General features: G+C 41.9%; 1 protein-coding gene across 2 annotated transcripts in view; it reads left to right on the forward strand.

The window, feature by feature from the left end:
* The window catches only part of NDUFAF5 (NADH:ubiquinone oxidoreductase complex assembly factor 5), a 174042-nt gene that overhangs the window by 25510 nt on the left and 133441 nt on the right, over positions 1–15091 (forward strand). The window contains exons 2-3 of one of the 2 annotated variants that reach the window (XM_078649560.1): positions 1467–1507; positions 2296–2359. The exons of the other annotated variant lie outside the window; for it this stretch is intronic. Coding sequence (XP_078505686.1) covers positions 1467–1507; positions 2296–2359 — 105 coding nt within the window. The remainder of the gene's footprint in view (positions 1–1466; positions 1508–2295; positions 2360–15091) is intronic. 2 annotated transcript variants of the gene reach the window in all.

Consider the following 15091-nt stretch of genomic DNA (forward strand, 5'->3'; position numbering starts at 1 on the left):
ACGCGCTGGGAACATCGGGAGGAAGGTGTGCACGCTCTATTTCAGGGCTGGAGCCTGCACAGGTACATTTTGCTCTCTACGAAGCGGGGCAGCCGCAACATGAGAAGCAGGCATTCACCCACGAGGGAAAGATTGAAATTGCACGAACTAAAAGAAATCAGAGCGCACCTATGTGGTAATACTATGCACACGAACTACGAGCACCAGAAGGCCACAGGATGGCCACGCCCACTGGGGGAAGGTGTTTGGAAATTAAATTGCGCGTGTGCAGCGCGAACTTCTTTTCTTTTGCTGCCACTGATGAAAGGACATCTGGTCCTGAAACGCGTCTGGCCATAGCAAGGAGTGCCAGTTCTTGTGGAGCGACTGCTGGCAAGATTGCAAAATAAATGTGTACCTTCATACGAGGCTTCCTGTGGATTTCCTCGCTTTGTGTGCTTCCTGAATTGACTGATTTGTAACGGCTGGCACGGCCGTTGAGGAGAGACCACTGCCTAAACAGCGGGCCCGCCCCGGCCTACAACGCGCTGGGAACATCGGGAGGAAGGTGTGCACGCTCTATTTCAGGGCTGGAGCCTGCACAGGTACATTTTGCTCTCTACGAAGCGGGGCAGCCGCAACATGAGAAGCAGGCATTCACCCACGAGGGAAAGATTGAAATTGCACGAACTAAAAGAAATCAGAGCGCACCTATGTGGTAATACTATGCACACGAACTACGAGCACCAGAAGGCCACAGGATGGCCACGCCCACTGGGGGAAGGTGTTTGGAAATTAAATTGCGCGTGTGCAGCGCGAACTTCTTTTCTTTTGCTGCCACTGATGAAAGGACATCTGGTCCTGAAACGCGTCTGGCCATAGCAAGGAGTGCCAGTTCTTGTGGAGCGACTGCTGGCAAGATTGCAAAATAAATGTGTACCTTCATACGAGGCTTCCTGTGGATTTCCTCGCTTTGTGTGCTTCCTGAATTGACTGATATATATATATATATATATATATATATATCAAACTGGAATGTATACTTCATTACAATTGCACTCTGGTAGCTTTGCTGACATCCTTGCTAGTCTAGCTCTGAATATCCTAATCCTAACCCCAGATGAAATGCTAACACGAGGAGGGTGAACCATTCTGAACAGAAACAGTCTGTCCCATAACTAAGGTTTAAACTTCTCTACACTCCCCACGCATGCTAAAACATATTTTTCGATGACTGAATCTCTACGCTCTGTTGCTCTCAAAGTCCTGGAAGCTGACCCAGCTATAGTTTGTCTTACCAAGTATTTATGTAAGCATGCTACCTAACTTAACAGCATGACCTTGTATCTAATATCACATATCTCATAAGTCCCTCAACATACGGCCAGAATGCGGGTGAACCAAGGAGTTCCTTAAACCTCTTTCTTGGTATTGTGGAATATCAATCAACTTGACTAACAATAATAGACTTTTCTTGCTTTCTGTAGGTTGGTGGCAGAATAGCAGATCGCGTGTTTGATGTTTCGAGGTATGTCAAAAAGGTTTTGTTAATATTTTCTGTTACAAAAAGCTTGTTGAATGCGCTCGCTTATTTGCATAACATCTAGATAAAATCTGATTTCTCACAAATTTTAAACTAAACATTCTAGTATTTTTTTATCAAATCGACTGAAGAATTATTTTTGTAATGTGTGTAATGATTTATGATATTAATGTGTTTATATTGGGCTTTAATTTACACAAAATAAATAAATTGCATTTATAATGTAATGTAAATTGCAGTTGTTGGAACTTATTTTCTGCATCTGAATTGTCCACTGTGTGATCCCTTGCCTTTTAGCCACATCCCTTATATTTATTACTGATCAGTACATTCTAGCCAGAATTACATTTAGTAAGCGACAAGATTTGAATACACCTATTCGCCGTGCTTTATAGTAAGAGAGCCAAGAAACAAAAAATAAGTAGCATGAAATAAGTAGCATTGGTCATAAAAAATGTGACAACCATAAGTTATTTTTTAGGTAAGCTTTTTTAAATTGCTTCCATTTATCATTGCTACTCAGATTTTTATAGCATTTGTTAAAATTCTTGTTTGAAGTTCTTCTTTTGTTCTGATGTTTGAGATGGATGGTCAATAAGACAATTGGCCACGACACTAACTAAAATGGGGTCCGGGGAGAGAGAGAGAGAGAGAGAGAGACCTTTATTTTTATATAAGCTGTTAGATTACTAACATTGTATAAAAAATACGCTTTTAATTAGACGACACAGACTGTACTAATCATACTTTCTCGATTTTTATCTTCTTTAAAGGGTTTTTCCCCTTGCTTTGGATGTGGGCTGTGGAAGAGGTTACATAGCTCAGCATTTAAATAAGGTAGTATATGCACTATCCTCAGTTATACTTTTCTTAAGCGACAGCACTGAATTATTGTTTGGTTGTTCTGCACCAAGGGGATGATCTACGTAAGGTCCACCACTGTGTTTCGGTTGCGATGGATCTTGTTCCCCTACTTTTACAAATAAGCCATTTTTAGGGATTGAAACACTGTACTCTCTTTTATTGGTGTCTCCTTTGTAATGTGCTTGAAGAATACTTCCATTACACAAAAAGAGGTAATTTATGAGACCAGTAAGTAAGGAACACTTAGATGTTCTGTTATGCTGTCTTTCCCTATTGCTTCCCCAAAATCTGCAAATATGAGTAAATTAATTTAAAAATGTTAAATGAAGAAAATAGATATTCACCAACATCACTTGTAACTCCACCTGTCAGGTATAAATGATCCCTGACCCCCAGAATGAAATCAGTAAAAAGTGTGTATGCACGTTTTTGTAAAGGAAGTTACTCATCGCCCCTCATGCTATGTCATTCTTAAAGCATGTGCATAGAATTGCACTGAACAGCATGAGAAAGTGTGAGATTTCTCTCTGTACTAAATATTGTTTGAATAAAAGAGACTCTGTAACTGAGGATCAGTTTTAGCTTGGTCTCTGCTACCTGGATGTATTATTATTGCAGTCTCACTTCATAAGGCGTTAGGTGTCTAACGTAGCAGCATTGTAACCAGTACTTTAAGACAAACCCTGTGCGCTTTGGGTCCCTTGCTCATGACTGGATGGCTATCTTATTTATTTAAATTCCCTGCTCCTGATTGGATAGCTGACCTCACTTTTATTCTACTTGTCTCTCCTTTGGGTGTGTAAGGTTTATCCTACTTTTAGAGTGTTTAAGTGTATTGTTCAACTGCTGATGTCAGGGAACTATTTTTCATCCTTACACGTGATGGAGCGCATGCCATTCCGGACTCTCTCCCTTTCCTTTTTACCACGAGGTGCTGACTTTGAGGGTGGGAGAGTGGTTTGAAAGTAGGCTGTGTGAAACGTGTCTTAGTAGTGTGTGGCTTAAAACTGCAGCCTGCCCCCACACACAAAAAGTGATGGGAGGAATGTTTGCAATAAGTCTAACCACTAGCAGTTGCTCGGGGTAGCATTCGTTTGCCCTACATGGCACCTCAGTTTAGGCCCAGGCATATTCAAATCAGTCTTGACCCAGCTCCAATAGGAAGAGTACAGCCAGAGCTCCCTGGCCAGTATATCCCCCAGTGGTAGCCTCCTATGTTTCCCTGATGCTGCCAAATTTGGATCTGGGGAACAAGGTTTGAGTCTCTGTGTCAACTTAACATCCTGTGATTCTGGGAAAATAACTTAATCTCCCAGTGCCTATCAAAATGAATGTTTCCTTGTGTAATGTAATTGGTGCTCATGTAAAGTGCTCCAATACCTTCGGGTCTAGTTTGCGCTATATAAAACTGCAACAACAAAAAAAAATCCCTGTGGGTATCGGGTATCTGGCCTCTCAGCACCTAGCAAGCTCAGGCTTCTGGGAGCAGATGGGTAGAAGCCTGCCATCCCAAAGGGCAGGAGCTCATGTGGGTCGGATTTGCAGGATTGGAAAGTGATGTTTTTTGTCGAGTCTGGAGAATGGGCCAACAGAATGCACTCAATGGTACATAATGGATACTTAGCTTGCATGTTTTTCAGACCAAAGCAAGGCTCCAGGAAAAAAAGGCACAGCCGCCCTGTAATGTTGCTTTTCACGCTGAAACTTAACCGTATTTATGACATATTTTGGTGGATAATAGAATCATCCTCAAGGAAGCTTGCTACTCAAATAATTTCTTTCAGGTATTAGTAGCAGTGTTTTCCTAGAGATTAAAACCATACACCCGTGTGACAGTACCACTGCGTTCAGCAGATAGTCCCCCTCTTATTTGATTATGTTATGTGGTCCCTGGCTCATTGCTTTATCTCCCTGTGCCAAAACCGGGAGCTCTCAGACCGTGAGTAGCCATAATATAAACATTATTGTAAAAGGCGGCCATTCACTACTGCTAAAATACCGGTGGCTTCTCTGCCCCAGTTTCCCCAAAGTGCCTTTTATAATCCCCTCACCCACCTTGCAGACCCCGCTAATGAAGTTCCTAGATGACCAGTTTTGAAGATGAATACCATTCAGATTGATTCCAGCTGCATGCTTTAACTGAATATAGGAGGTTTAGTCGTGTCAGCTGGTATGGTTTGTAACTAGTATAGCCCCTCTTCGCCCGCATTCACCCATACTCTAATATATGATGGAGACAGAGTCAAATGTCTAAACACCAGAGTGTTACAAACAGAAGAATGCATTCCATGTACACCATTATAGAGTTGAGGTTTCAGTTCTGGCACACCCGGTTTGCAGCAATTTGAGAGCCATCAAGAGGCAGAATTGCTTAATCCTTTAGCAGTATCAGTTGTAAGAATGTGATCATTGAAAAACACACGTACGTTTCACTAGCTTTCAAATTTTGGGCAGTCTCTTGCAAACAACATCTTATGCACATGTTGTCTTTGCCCCCATGCTAAATGCAGGGCAGAAGAAAAACAGAACAACATGCAAATTTCTCACAGAGAGCTTCTGGTGTGTCGGTGAGAATCTCTCTGGTCCTCCACACCCATAACTGAAAGAGCGATACCACGTATGATTATCCAGCAGTATCACCGAAGAAGGCTTGGTTTCTCTCAATGCTGGATTGGGTTAAGGTGGAGGCGGTCTCCTTAGTACGCGAGGACATGCTTGGGCTTCATAAGTACCCCATTTCTGCTGCACGGAAAGTAATGCTATGTACGCTTAGGGACTGCTGGTGCCAGACGACCCTGCGGATGTCTCTCTTCCGGATTGATACAGCGTAATTTACGTGTTGAACCCTGGCCCGTGATGTACAGTAGTTTAGGAGGGGCGTCCCATACACCCCGAATTGTTATGTAAATTTCTCTAAGGAGATATGAAGCACAACTATAGGCTAGATGATAAGGTAACGTCACACCGCAACTGAGATCCATTTTTTATTACCCTCCTTTATGAGGGTCCTGCTCACCTTCCTAAAACGCCCCACCCCCTTCCCCCCATGATGTTCCTATGTTGGGAGTTATTAATAAGACGGTTTGATTGCATAAACAGGTTGATGTGTTATGGCGGGGTGAAGCCATGTAAGTTGTATATAAGCAATAGAAATGTGCATGCACAGTAGAATGGTATTGTATTACCACAAGATTTTATGGCCATGCTGCAGAAGGAAAGTAGTTAAGTGTTTACTGGAGTATGCCATTTACGGTTATTAGATGCAATAGATAATGGGGATGTTGTTCATACCGATGTGATGTTGGGTTAGAAATCTAGCCAGGTGGACTGCCTGCTAGCTCTATATGTTACTTGATAATATAGTATACTGTTTTGCGATTATGTACAAAATCTAATAAAGAGATCAAACAGAAAAAAATTATTACCTGGCAGTATCAGAAAGGAGGCAATTGGTTAAAAATATTCAAGTAGTTACAGCGAAAACAATAGCCATTAATACATGCCAAGGCAAAGCTAGTATTTACAGGCTTATATAAGTTTTCCTTCTATGCAAGCCCTAGTGTTTGTGATAAAATGACCAGATTTGTTTCGAACTCTGAATTACAAGAATAGGTAACCTTCTTAAGCACATTTCACACCCAAAATTCCACCAAGGAGTATCTTCATGTAGCTTTAGGTGTTTTTCAAACCTTGCCTAGGTCCTAATTCCATATGGTTGCCCTGTGGTGACATTGTCCATCTGACAGTTGGACGGTAGCTCGCCTCCTGTTGATGCAAGAGGGTTACTATGCCATCAAAATATCCGGGATCATCACTCTGGACTGCAGTCATTGTTACTACACGTTCACAACCCAGATGTATTATAGCACTAATATAGTTCTTCCTGCCCCTGATGGGGTTGTGAAGCACTTCGCTTTGCATCTGGTTCTTTCAATTAGTTTGGGATTCTCAATTGATGTCTACCCTGCCAGAAACTCCTAGTGTCAAAAAGAAAGACTGGACCTTTGAGGCTCTGTTAGGAGAATGCCGAAAGTGGCATTACAGAGACCCAGGTACAGTCCCTGGAAAAAACAGGCAACAGTAGAGCCAGCCATATGCACTCTTAAGTCATATTTATGAGCCCAAATGAAATGGTTTGTAGTTGCAAGGTATTCACAGAAGTTGATTTTTCAGATATAAATCCTGTTACTTCTGCCGAATATTACTCCACACCTTATTACTGCACAGGTGCAAACCCCACACAAGTGGTGGGAAGTGAGAGTTTGAAGGCATGTTTAAGCCATGAAAGTTTGTGAGCACCCACAAACAAACTCTTCTTCAACGCCTTCGCAAATTCTTGCATCTCACTGTTCAGCGCTGTAGCAAAAGTGTCTGCACCCTCTCAACTACTTATTTTGCTCTGTCATGCCCCATAGTAATGTTCCAGGCCTGCTATTGTAGACCAGACACCACACACTTACTGAAAACTGCATGGTGATTAACCATATATTGAGGCCCCTTACACTGATTCACCCATAGTGAGTGAACGACGGCCATGCCACTCTCAACAGAATGCTCTGCTGTTTCTTGTTTGGCCTCTGCAGGCCTTCACTGTTTCAAGCAGACTGTTTATGGTAAAGGGGATTTGCAACAGATGTCAGTAGTAGGACACAAAATTGAGTACCTCTGCTGACATCTCTGCCGGGGAATGAGTGGGTGCTTGTGTATGAGCGCCTGTGCCCAACGCTATTAAAGTTTCTCTCCATCTCTGCCCATAGCATCTAGTTGCCCACACTAGCATTAGGGACATCTAGTGAAAGATGCGGTCCACCCCTGGATGGACCTAGCCTAATAGTATCCATTCTAGGATTATATTTGGATTGTGTTTTCTGGAGGGCTCCAGTTGCATTACCCTAGGTAGTATGTCTGATTGTGCTGCTGTTTTAGGTCACACACTTTGGGCTAGGTCTTACTTTGAGATCTTCTGTTGCAGGCTTGCCACACTAGGTTGGCTCCAATATTGTTGTTCTTTTGCTGCACGTACATCGCATTTGTGTCATATTTTGTCTTGTGAACTTGTTCCAGTTTTGTGCTCGGTTGGTTAGAGCTTTACTCTGTGAAGCTGTAAGCTATAACCTCAAGTTCTCTTAATGTGGAGAGTAATTTCAGACATGTGAACCCATAGCCACCTACTAGATGCGAATAGTAAACTTCATCATTCGTGGCAAGCATATTTAATGACCGACCTAATGGATAAAACTCCTTTCTGTAACTAAGTGGAGGCCATTATAACAGACAGAATTACGGTATGGAAGAATGTGGTTATGTATCTCCTTACACTTTTTCTAAAAGATTGCAAGCCATACACCCCACTTCAAAGTTGAGGATTTAAATCACCGGTCAAAACCTCTTACATGGCACTAAACTCTACCCTGATAGGCTACCCTATATACACAAATATGCTCCCAGTCACACATGGAAAACTATCTCATTTAAGAATGGTCACGATAAGACGTACAGGTTCACTCACGTGGTACAGGATCACACAAGTGGTAGCAGAACACTGTATATATGGCAAGTAACAATAATAATAAGTGTTATTTTCCTGTAATTAGTTTTTTTCCAAATAGGGTGTCATGGCTTTCTCAAAACAGACATGTAAAATCTTTGTATAATGTTACTTAAATAGCAGTAAACGCCAATAAGATAATCAAGGTTGTGTCATACACCACCAATGTCTTTATTTTTTCCTTACAACTATGGACACTCTTTATATTTAAGGCAGTATTCCCTTCCTCTCCGTTCTTGTTCCACAACCCTGGTATTCTTGCAGTACCATGGTCACAGTCTCTAACCTGTACTCGAGGGTAATCCAGTTCACTACAGAACACTTTTCCCCTCCCTCCTTTTAGCTTGTGTAGTGCTCCTTGACAAAACCATTTTAAACTGAGATCTTTAACATTCCCAAAACAGCACAATTAAACTAATAGTTACTCGGCTATCTATAACTCACTAGTCATTCTTTAGTCACCGTAATGGCTAATGGGAACTAGTTTTCAATCCCATTGTTACACCACGTTTCACATGTAATTCTCCTGTTCCATCTCATATCGCTATATATTTTAGGTCAAATCTGTTTTATTTTGAACACAGCGTTAAGCCTACAACCTCGTGCCGAGGCCGGCCGCGTATATGATAACTCTCGTGTTTCAGTGCCAGCGTGGACGGGGAAGGAACTTCAACACAGCACCTTGCCTACAACCCTCCAAGGAGGGCCGGCCGCGTGGCTTAGGGGTGCATTGCGCAGAGAGTTGTCACATGTGAGAGTATGTCCGCTTTTGCGAGGAAGGCGTGGGGCGTACAACTAGCCCAGCTGTCATAAACTGCCCAACAGGGCACAAATGTCTCACAGAGAGACGAGGGCCAGAGCGGTAAGTAGGAGAAAAGGAAGTAGGAGAGACGAAGGAGCCTGAGGGTAGGCAGAGAAAGAGAGAGAGGGTGGTGGGTACGCGCAGCCTTTTGGCGAGCAAAGCGCAGGGTGGCGTGTGTGGTAGCATTAGCATCCGTAGCGCTGTATATTTTTATGTCCGTTGCAGTTGGAAAGATGATGAAGCGCTCAAGTAATTCAATAAGATTTGGACGCATAGTGGGTTCAATTCAAACGAGGGCAACAACACCCAATGCATACCCACCTGAATTAATTGCTGGCTCAAATTAACCTCTTACATATTCCACTTCAAACCGTTCACTTTTCACACCACAGTATGCCCGTTTCCTTCTCTTGCTCACTCCAACCTTCACATTTCACACCTGTATTGCCCCACAAATCCTTATTACTTAAGCACAAGCTTGAATTGTAAAAAGAGAAAAAAAGGAAAGAACGAAAAGAGAAGAAACAAAACTACTTGCTGTAACAAAATTAGAACTAATAATCTAGCATAACACATAATCAATGTATTCAGTATGCATCTGCTACATTCACTGTGTCTGCGTACGGATACCTATGTCATAAAAGCCACTATTTTGCCTAAACAGCATAAAAATGTTATCTTTGTTTGCGTTTTACGTCCAGCCAAAGAATTGAAAAGTGTGTTCGAATTAATCACACCTTTGGTCTCAGATTCGGACATGGACAGAAATGCATTTCCATCACTTTGCACATTAGAACACTTCACACAATCCCTCATGTGTCCTTTTAAAAGGTGAGACCCTACTGAGAATCCCCACCGTACCTCCTTCAACTCTCCCACTATTCCTTAAGACTGTGATCACTTCTTTTGGATTTGGACCATATTGGAAATCCCTTCCCCGCATTCATAGGAAGCTTAATGCAACCCCATTGTCCTTACTTAGGTGCCTAATTTTCGGAACCTTCCTCTTTTCCTTACTATTGTTCATCTCTGCAGCCTCACATATTTTACGATAATCTGCACCTTTTTTAGCCAGCAAGGAAGCAACCTAGTTCCAGGCTTTCATTCTCTTACATGTTCAAAGGGCAATACACCAGAAACTGAATAAGGAGTTATTCTGTAAGTATGCAAGGTATCTTGAAGTACTTTGCTTCATCCAGCTCCCCTTTTACAGCCAACTGAAAAGATTCCTTTATTACCCTGTTAAATCGCTCAACTTAGCCATTGGCCTCAGAATGCAAAACCATTACCCTTTTTATGATATTTACAAAACTTTGTATTGTCGTCTTTCATTTCTGCTCTGAAACATTGATGCTCTTTATCTGAGACTACCTCTTTGGGAATTCCCTCTCTACAAAATGTCATTCATGAATTTAGTCACATTATTGGTGGTAACTCTGTCCACCATTCAAATCTAGGGCCATTTCGAAAAATAATCAATAATTACAATGGCATATGTTGCAATTATGTAAATCCTGGACTTCTCCGCAGACCATCCAGTAAGTCTACAGATTGTAATTCTACTACAGAAGCTTTTTCTCATTTATCACTTCACATACAGACACACCAAATATTCATGAGTGTGTCTTTCTGTGTTGGAAGTCCTTTATGTTCTTAAAGGCACTAGACAAATATATTCCTCCTCAATCCAAAGGGAAATATAATTTTATCTCCACGTGTCACACCACTTTTAACAGTCAGTTCATCTTGCACCTTCAACTATCCTTTAAGTCCCTGCACAACCTATTCTCTCACCATCAAACATTAATACATTTTACATCTGACTGAATTGCCAACTCCTTCTCCATCTGATTATACCACACCTCTTCGGTAATAGCCCCATCTCCTTCCTCCCCACCTAGATTCAGCATCCTCCTCAGAGAATGCAACTTCACTCTCAGATTCCTGTTCTTGTGTGCCTCGTTCCATCTCCAGTGGTAACATGGACATGCAGTCTGGAAGTACATTTTTTCTTCACTGGCAGATACTCCATCTTGTACTGGAAAGCTTGCAGTTTATCTGCTAATTTCTCCTCTGTGTTTGCTGGCCCAAATATTTAAGGTACTGGGAATCCTGACATCTGCTAACACCTTTTTGGCTCTACTGCTTTTACACCCCAGTCTCCTCTTTCTGCTCCACAGCTGTCCTCCGCCTTTATATCTTCGTCTCCCTTTTTCTGCTCATCTTTGGCTCAACGCCTCCAGCTCTTCTGTCTGTAGGACTGCTCTTCTCGACTACCTCAACCCCAGCTCATCTCTCTGCTCTGCTGGTTGCTTCCACACCTCTGGTGCCTCTCTCTGCTCTGGAGTACCTCTCCTCTGCCACTCCTCCAGGTCTTCTTTCTGCTTCCCTGTTCTCCTCTGCTTCCACACTTCTCTGCTCCACCCTCTTAAACATCCTCAAAAAGGGTTACCTACTCGGACATCTCTTGGGGAGAGGATGTGGCCTAACGGCTAGGGCGGTCAACCTCTTATCTGGGGAACTGGGTTCGAGTCTCGGCAATGACGCTGAACATCCTGTGATTCTGGGCAAATAACCTAATCTCCCTGTGTCTAACAAAAAAAAAATGAATGTCCTCATGTAACACAACTGGTACTATGTAAAGCGCTCTGATACCTGATACCTTCTGATCAAGTTGGCTCTATATAAAACTCTTTAAAATAAAAAAAATAAGGTCTTTATGGACACTTTCTTGAGTCTTGGGTTCATGTCTTTATCACAAAGGTAAGGAGTCTCCACACCCATTCAACGGTGTAGGGATGTTGTACTAGATGGTGATAGAAGGAATCTGATGCTCTGTTAATACTGTCAAACCCATGATTTTGACAGCTGACCCATCACAAACCACAATGCAGTCTTTCACTACAATAAATATTTTCAAACAAGGACCTGGAGACATTTCTTTCTTGATTTCGCTAAATACATAAGTCTTTTCTTCTCCCCGGTTGAATTTTGCGATTTTCTTCAAAATATATCTCAATTGTTCTACCTTCCTTGCATAGTTATTCAACACATTTTGCACAGAGCATTGTCAGTTCAAGAAATAAAACAATCTGTTCTTTTATATTGGATTCCTTTGCTTTACCTATGGCTTTGACATGGCTATTTTGGGACTTCATGTTGCTGCTCCTAACACACTATCCATGGTACTCCACTTCATCTAAACTGAATCTACATTTGCTAAATTTCGATGTCAACTCCTTCTTTGAAAAAACATTCAGAAAGTTTTTAAGCTATTAACATGCTTTTCCTTAATTTCATTCATACATTAGTATATCATCCTATTATTCCCCCGTCCTTTGATCCCTTCTAATGTTTACTTTACGAGGCCTTGGAACGCAGTTTGCTAGGGCCAAAAGGCATCCTTGCTTCTAAAACATTCCTTGTTGAGTGGCAAAGACAGTAAGGTATATAACACTTGATGTACTAATGGATTTTGCAGTGGCAAACACTGTCATTCGCAAAATCACAGGGTTTGCAACCCAAAAATCCCCTTTTCTTATTTACTTAATCTTTTTTGGTAGTTGATAATATATATATATATATATATATATATATATATATATATATATATATATATATATATATATATATATATATATATAATATTAAACAGTTACTCAGTTCACATTGAGGTGGTAAATGATTCTCAAAGGAGTTGCTTATGATAATTTATGGAGCTGAAAACGGGTGAAAGTAGGAGCAGCAGCAAGAGAGACTCCACGGGGCCCCAGCCCATTTTTGGTATCAGTCACACACACACCTGAGACAGCTGCACAATGATGTCTAGATAAAAGACCCTGTGTCTCCTCTTACTGCCTAATAGAAGCAATGTTCATATCAACCACACCAGCCAGCTTGCCTAAGGTAGACCGTAGCCAAGCGTCATGAGGCTCAGGTAGGTCTGCGAGCATGGCAGTCCAGACCTGTAATTCATCAACTAGTTTGTTATTCCTCCGGCATTTATGCGTGCAGCTCTCTTCAATCACTGCCCAGTCAGTCATGTCTATCACCCATTCTCTCACCCCCAGAGGAGACCGGAGATAGCCAATGAATAGCCACTCTGCATTTGGCACAGATCAACCCCAACACCTGAAAATTGGCCCTTCTTTTTTACGCATCAGAATCGGGCATAATAGCCATTGTCTGGGTCCCCGAGGGACCACCCGTTATGTGGCCTTGTTCAAATAGTCAACTATGGTCACGTTCAGGGCATCCCCACATCATGTGGAAAAAGGTGTCTCACTCCCCCAAACACCGGGGACAGGTAGACTCCCTTCCCTAATAAATGGGAATGCAACGTGATGGGAATGAAGCATACTTAATGGATAACATTGTAATTCATTTCAACCTCGCACTAATGGTGGCTGGCATTACACCTGCATGCACGCCCTCCCACTTCTTGTCTGTAATCTGTTCCCTCAGTACCACTTGCCACCTGCTCTGGACTAGGAACGTGCACAGTGGGACATCTTCTTTGAGTGCCCTTTACATAAAGGAGATCAATTTACATCCCCCTGGCCCTATCGAGTAACGTGACTAATGTGTGATACTTTTAGGGAACCTCCAGGAACGAGGGTCATAATCTCATAAGATGTGACTGCTATCGTAGCAACTGTAGGAATTGCCCTCTGCTTAGATTAAAGGTTTCCACCGCTTCCTGCAGTGTATTGAATCTATCAATTCATGGCTACAGGTCTTGTCGAGTGTTACAACCGTCCACCTGCTATCGATCCATTACCTTTGTATGAGCTTTTTGAATGAAAGGCAGCAGAGACCATATAGGCATGTCGGGTATGTAGGGGGCACGCCGCAACACCCGGCGAACTGCACCCCTTCCCAAGCTTTACACACCCATCTCATCACATAGAGGCCCGACTTAGGAGTTCCTGGGCCCCAAAATCAGAAGTTCGAGTAGGGGCATCTCGTCACAAGTGCCACATAGTAAATGCTTCTCCCAGGCCCCCAACCCTCCCCCGTCCAACCAATGTAAATCGTGTTGGAGATGCATGGCATGATAGTATAGTTCTAAATTGAGTAGTTCCAAACCACCCCGCTTCCAGAGCCCTTTCAGAGTTGGCAGACTAACCCCCATCCTACCAGCAGCCCTGATCAAGTCAACAGTTATTCTGTCCAGTTCAATTAAATATTTCCTTGAGATGTCAAACAATGCCCCTGAAAAACGTAGAGACACCAGGGCAGAACATTCGTTTTCACGATCATGGTGTCAGCTTGGTCAGGGGAACCACGGCCCATTCTTACTGGAATATTGCAAAATGTTATGATTTTTAGTTTTTATTAACAGCCCTATTTTCTTCAACGATTTCGGACTGCTTTAAAAAGAAAAGGCATGCATTCACAGGGATGTGGTGTGCTGTCCCTTGTAAACATATATACAGCAAAGAATATCCCAACTGGTATTATTTTTGGACAAGTATAAAGGATATCTATACAGTATTATCCATCAAAGAACAAGGAAACTCAATTCGATTTTCATATGTGCTCAAGGCCTCATTTTATCAGCATTTTTACGCAATATAGGGCAAAGTAGTTAAAGTTAATATCAGCACTGTAATAAAGTAAATAACAGATGACAGCCCAAAGATGTACAAGGTGCACGAGTGCAAAAAGTGAGTGGCACTACGGCGACACAAGTGACAGTGAAAGCAGCACAGAACCTTAGTCTGCCAGTTCACAGTACCACATTATGGACCTATGAAAGAGCTTTGTCTGCCGTTAAGGTAAGATTTTTGTCCATACGTTCATGCTGATCGAACTTGTATTTGTTACATTAATGCAAAGTGGCTTTAAGGAAATGCTGTGAGCTCTGCTTGCATTAAAGACCGGCGTTCCAGTATAACAAAATGTGTACACATTTTTGCAAAGTTTAACAATTTCGGGCTACCTCTAATGCTAAAACGTTTTGATAAACTGTGCAATTTCATGTATCATTTTGCTGAGATATCATTTTACTAAAAATGTCTTTGATACATGCTAGTATTTGGAAAAAATGTATATTATTCATGGAAAATCAGTGTAATTCAGTTTCAGCAAGATTATGAGAAACATGAAAATGAACATGCTTTGGCAAAGACAATAGGTCTGCGGTGTTTGCCGGCTTTTAGTTTTGCCAATGTGTATTTTGTTTTTACATGATTTTTGTAAAAATGTATTCTTTGTAGGAGCTGCCGGGCCCTTACCAGTGTAACAAACAGATTCACTAAAAGCACACATTGCCACTATTTAGATCTTCTGTTGTGCAGTGTAAGAAAGTGGCTCTATATATACTGGACCAAAGTAAGGTACAGTGTGTATA

Source organism: Lissotriton helveticus, chromosome 6 (assembly GCF_964261635.1).
Source record: "Lissotriton helveticus chromosome 6, aLisHel1.1, whole genome shotgun sequence".
Taxonomy (NCBI): Eukaryota; Metazoa; Chordata; class Amphibia; order Caudata; family Salamandridae; genus Lissotriton; species Lissotriton helveticus.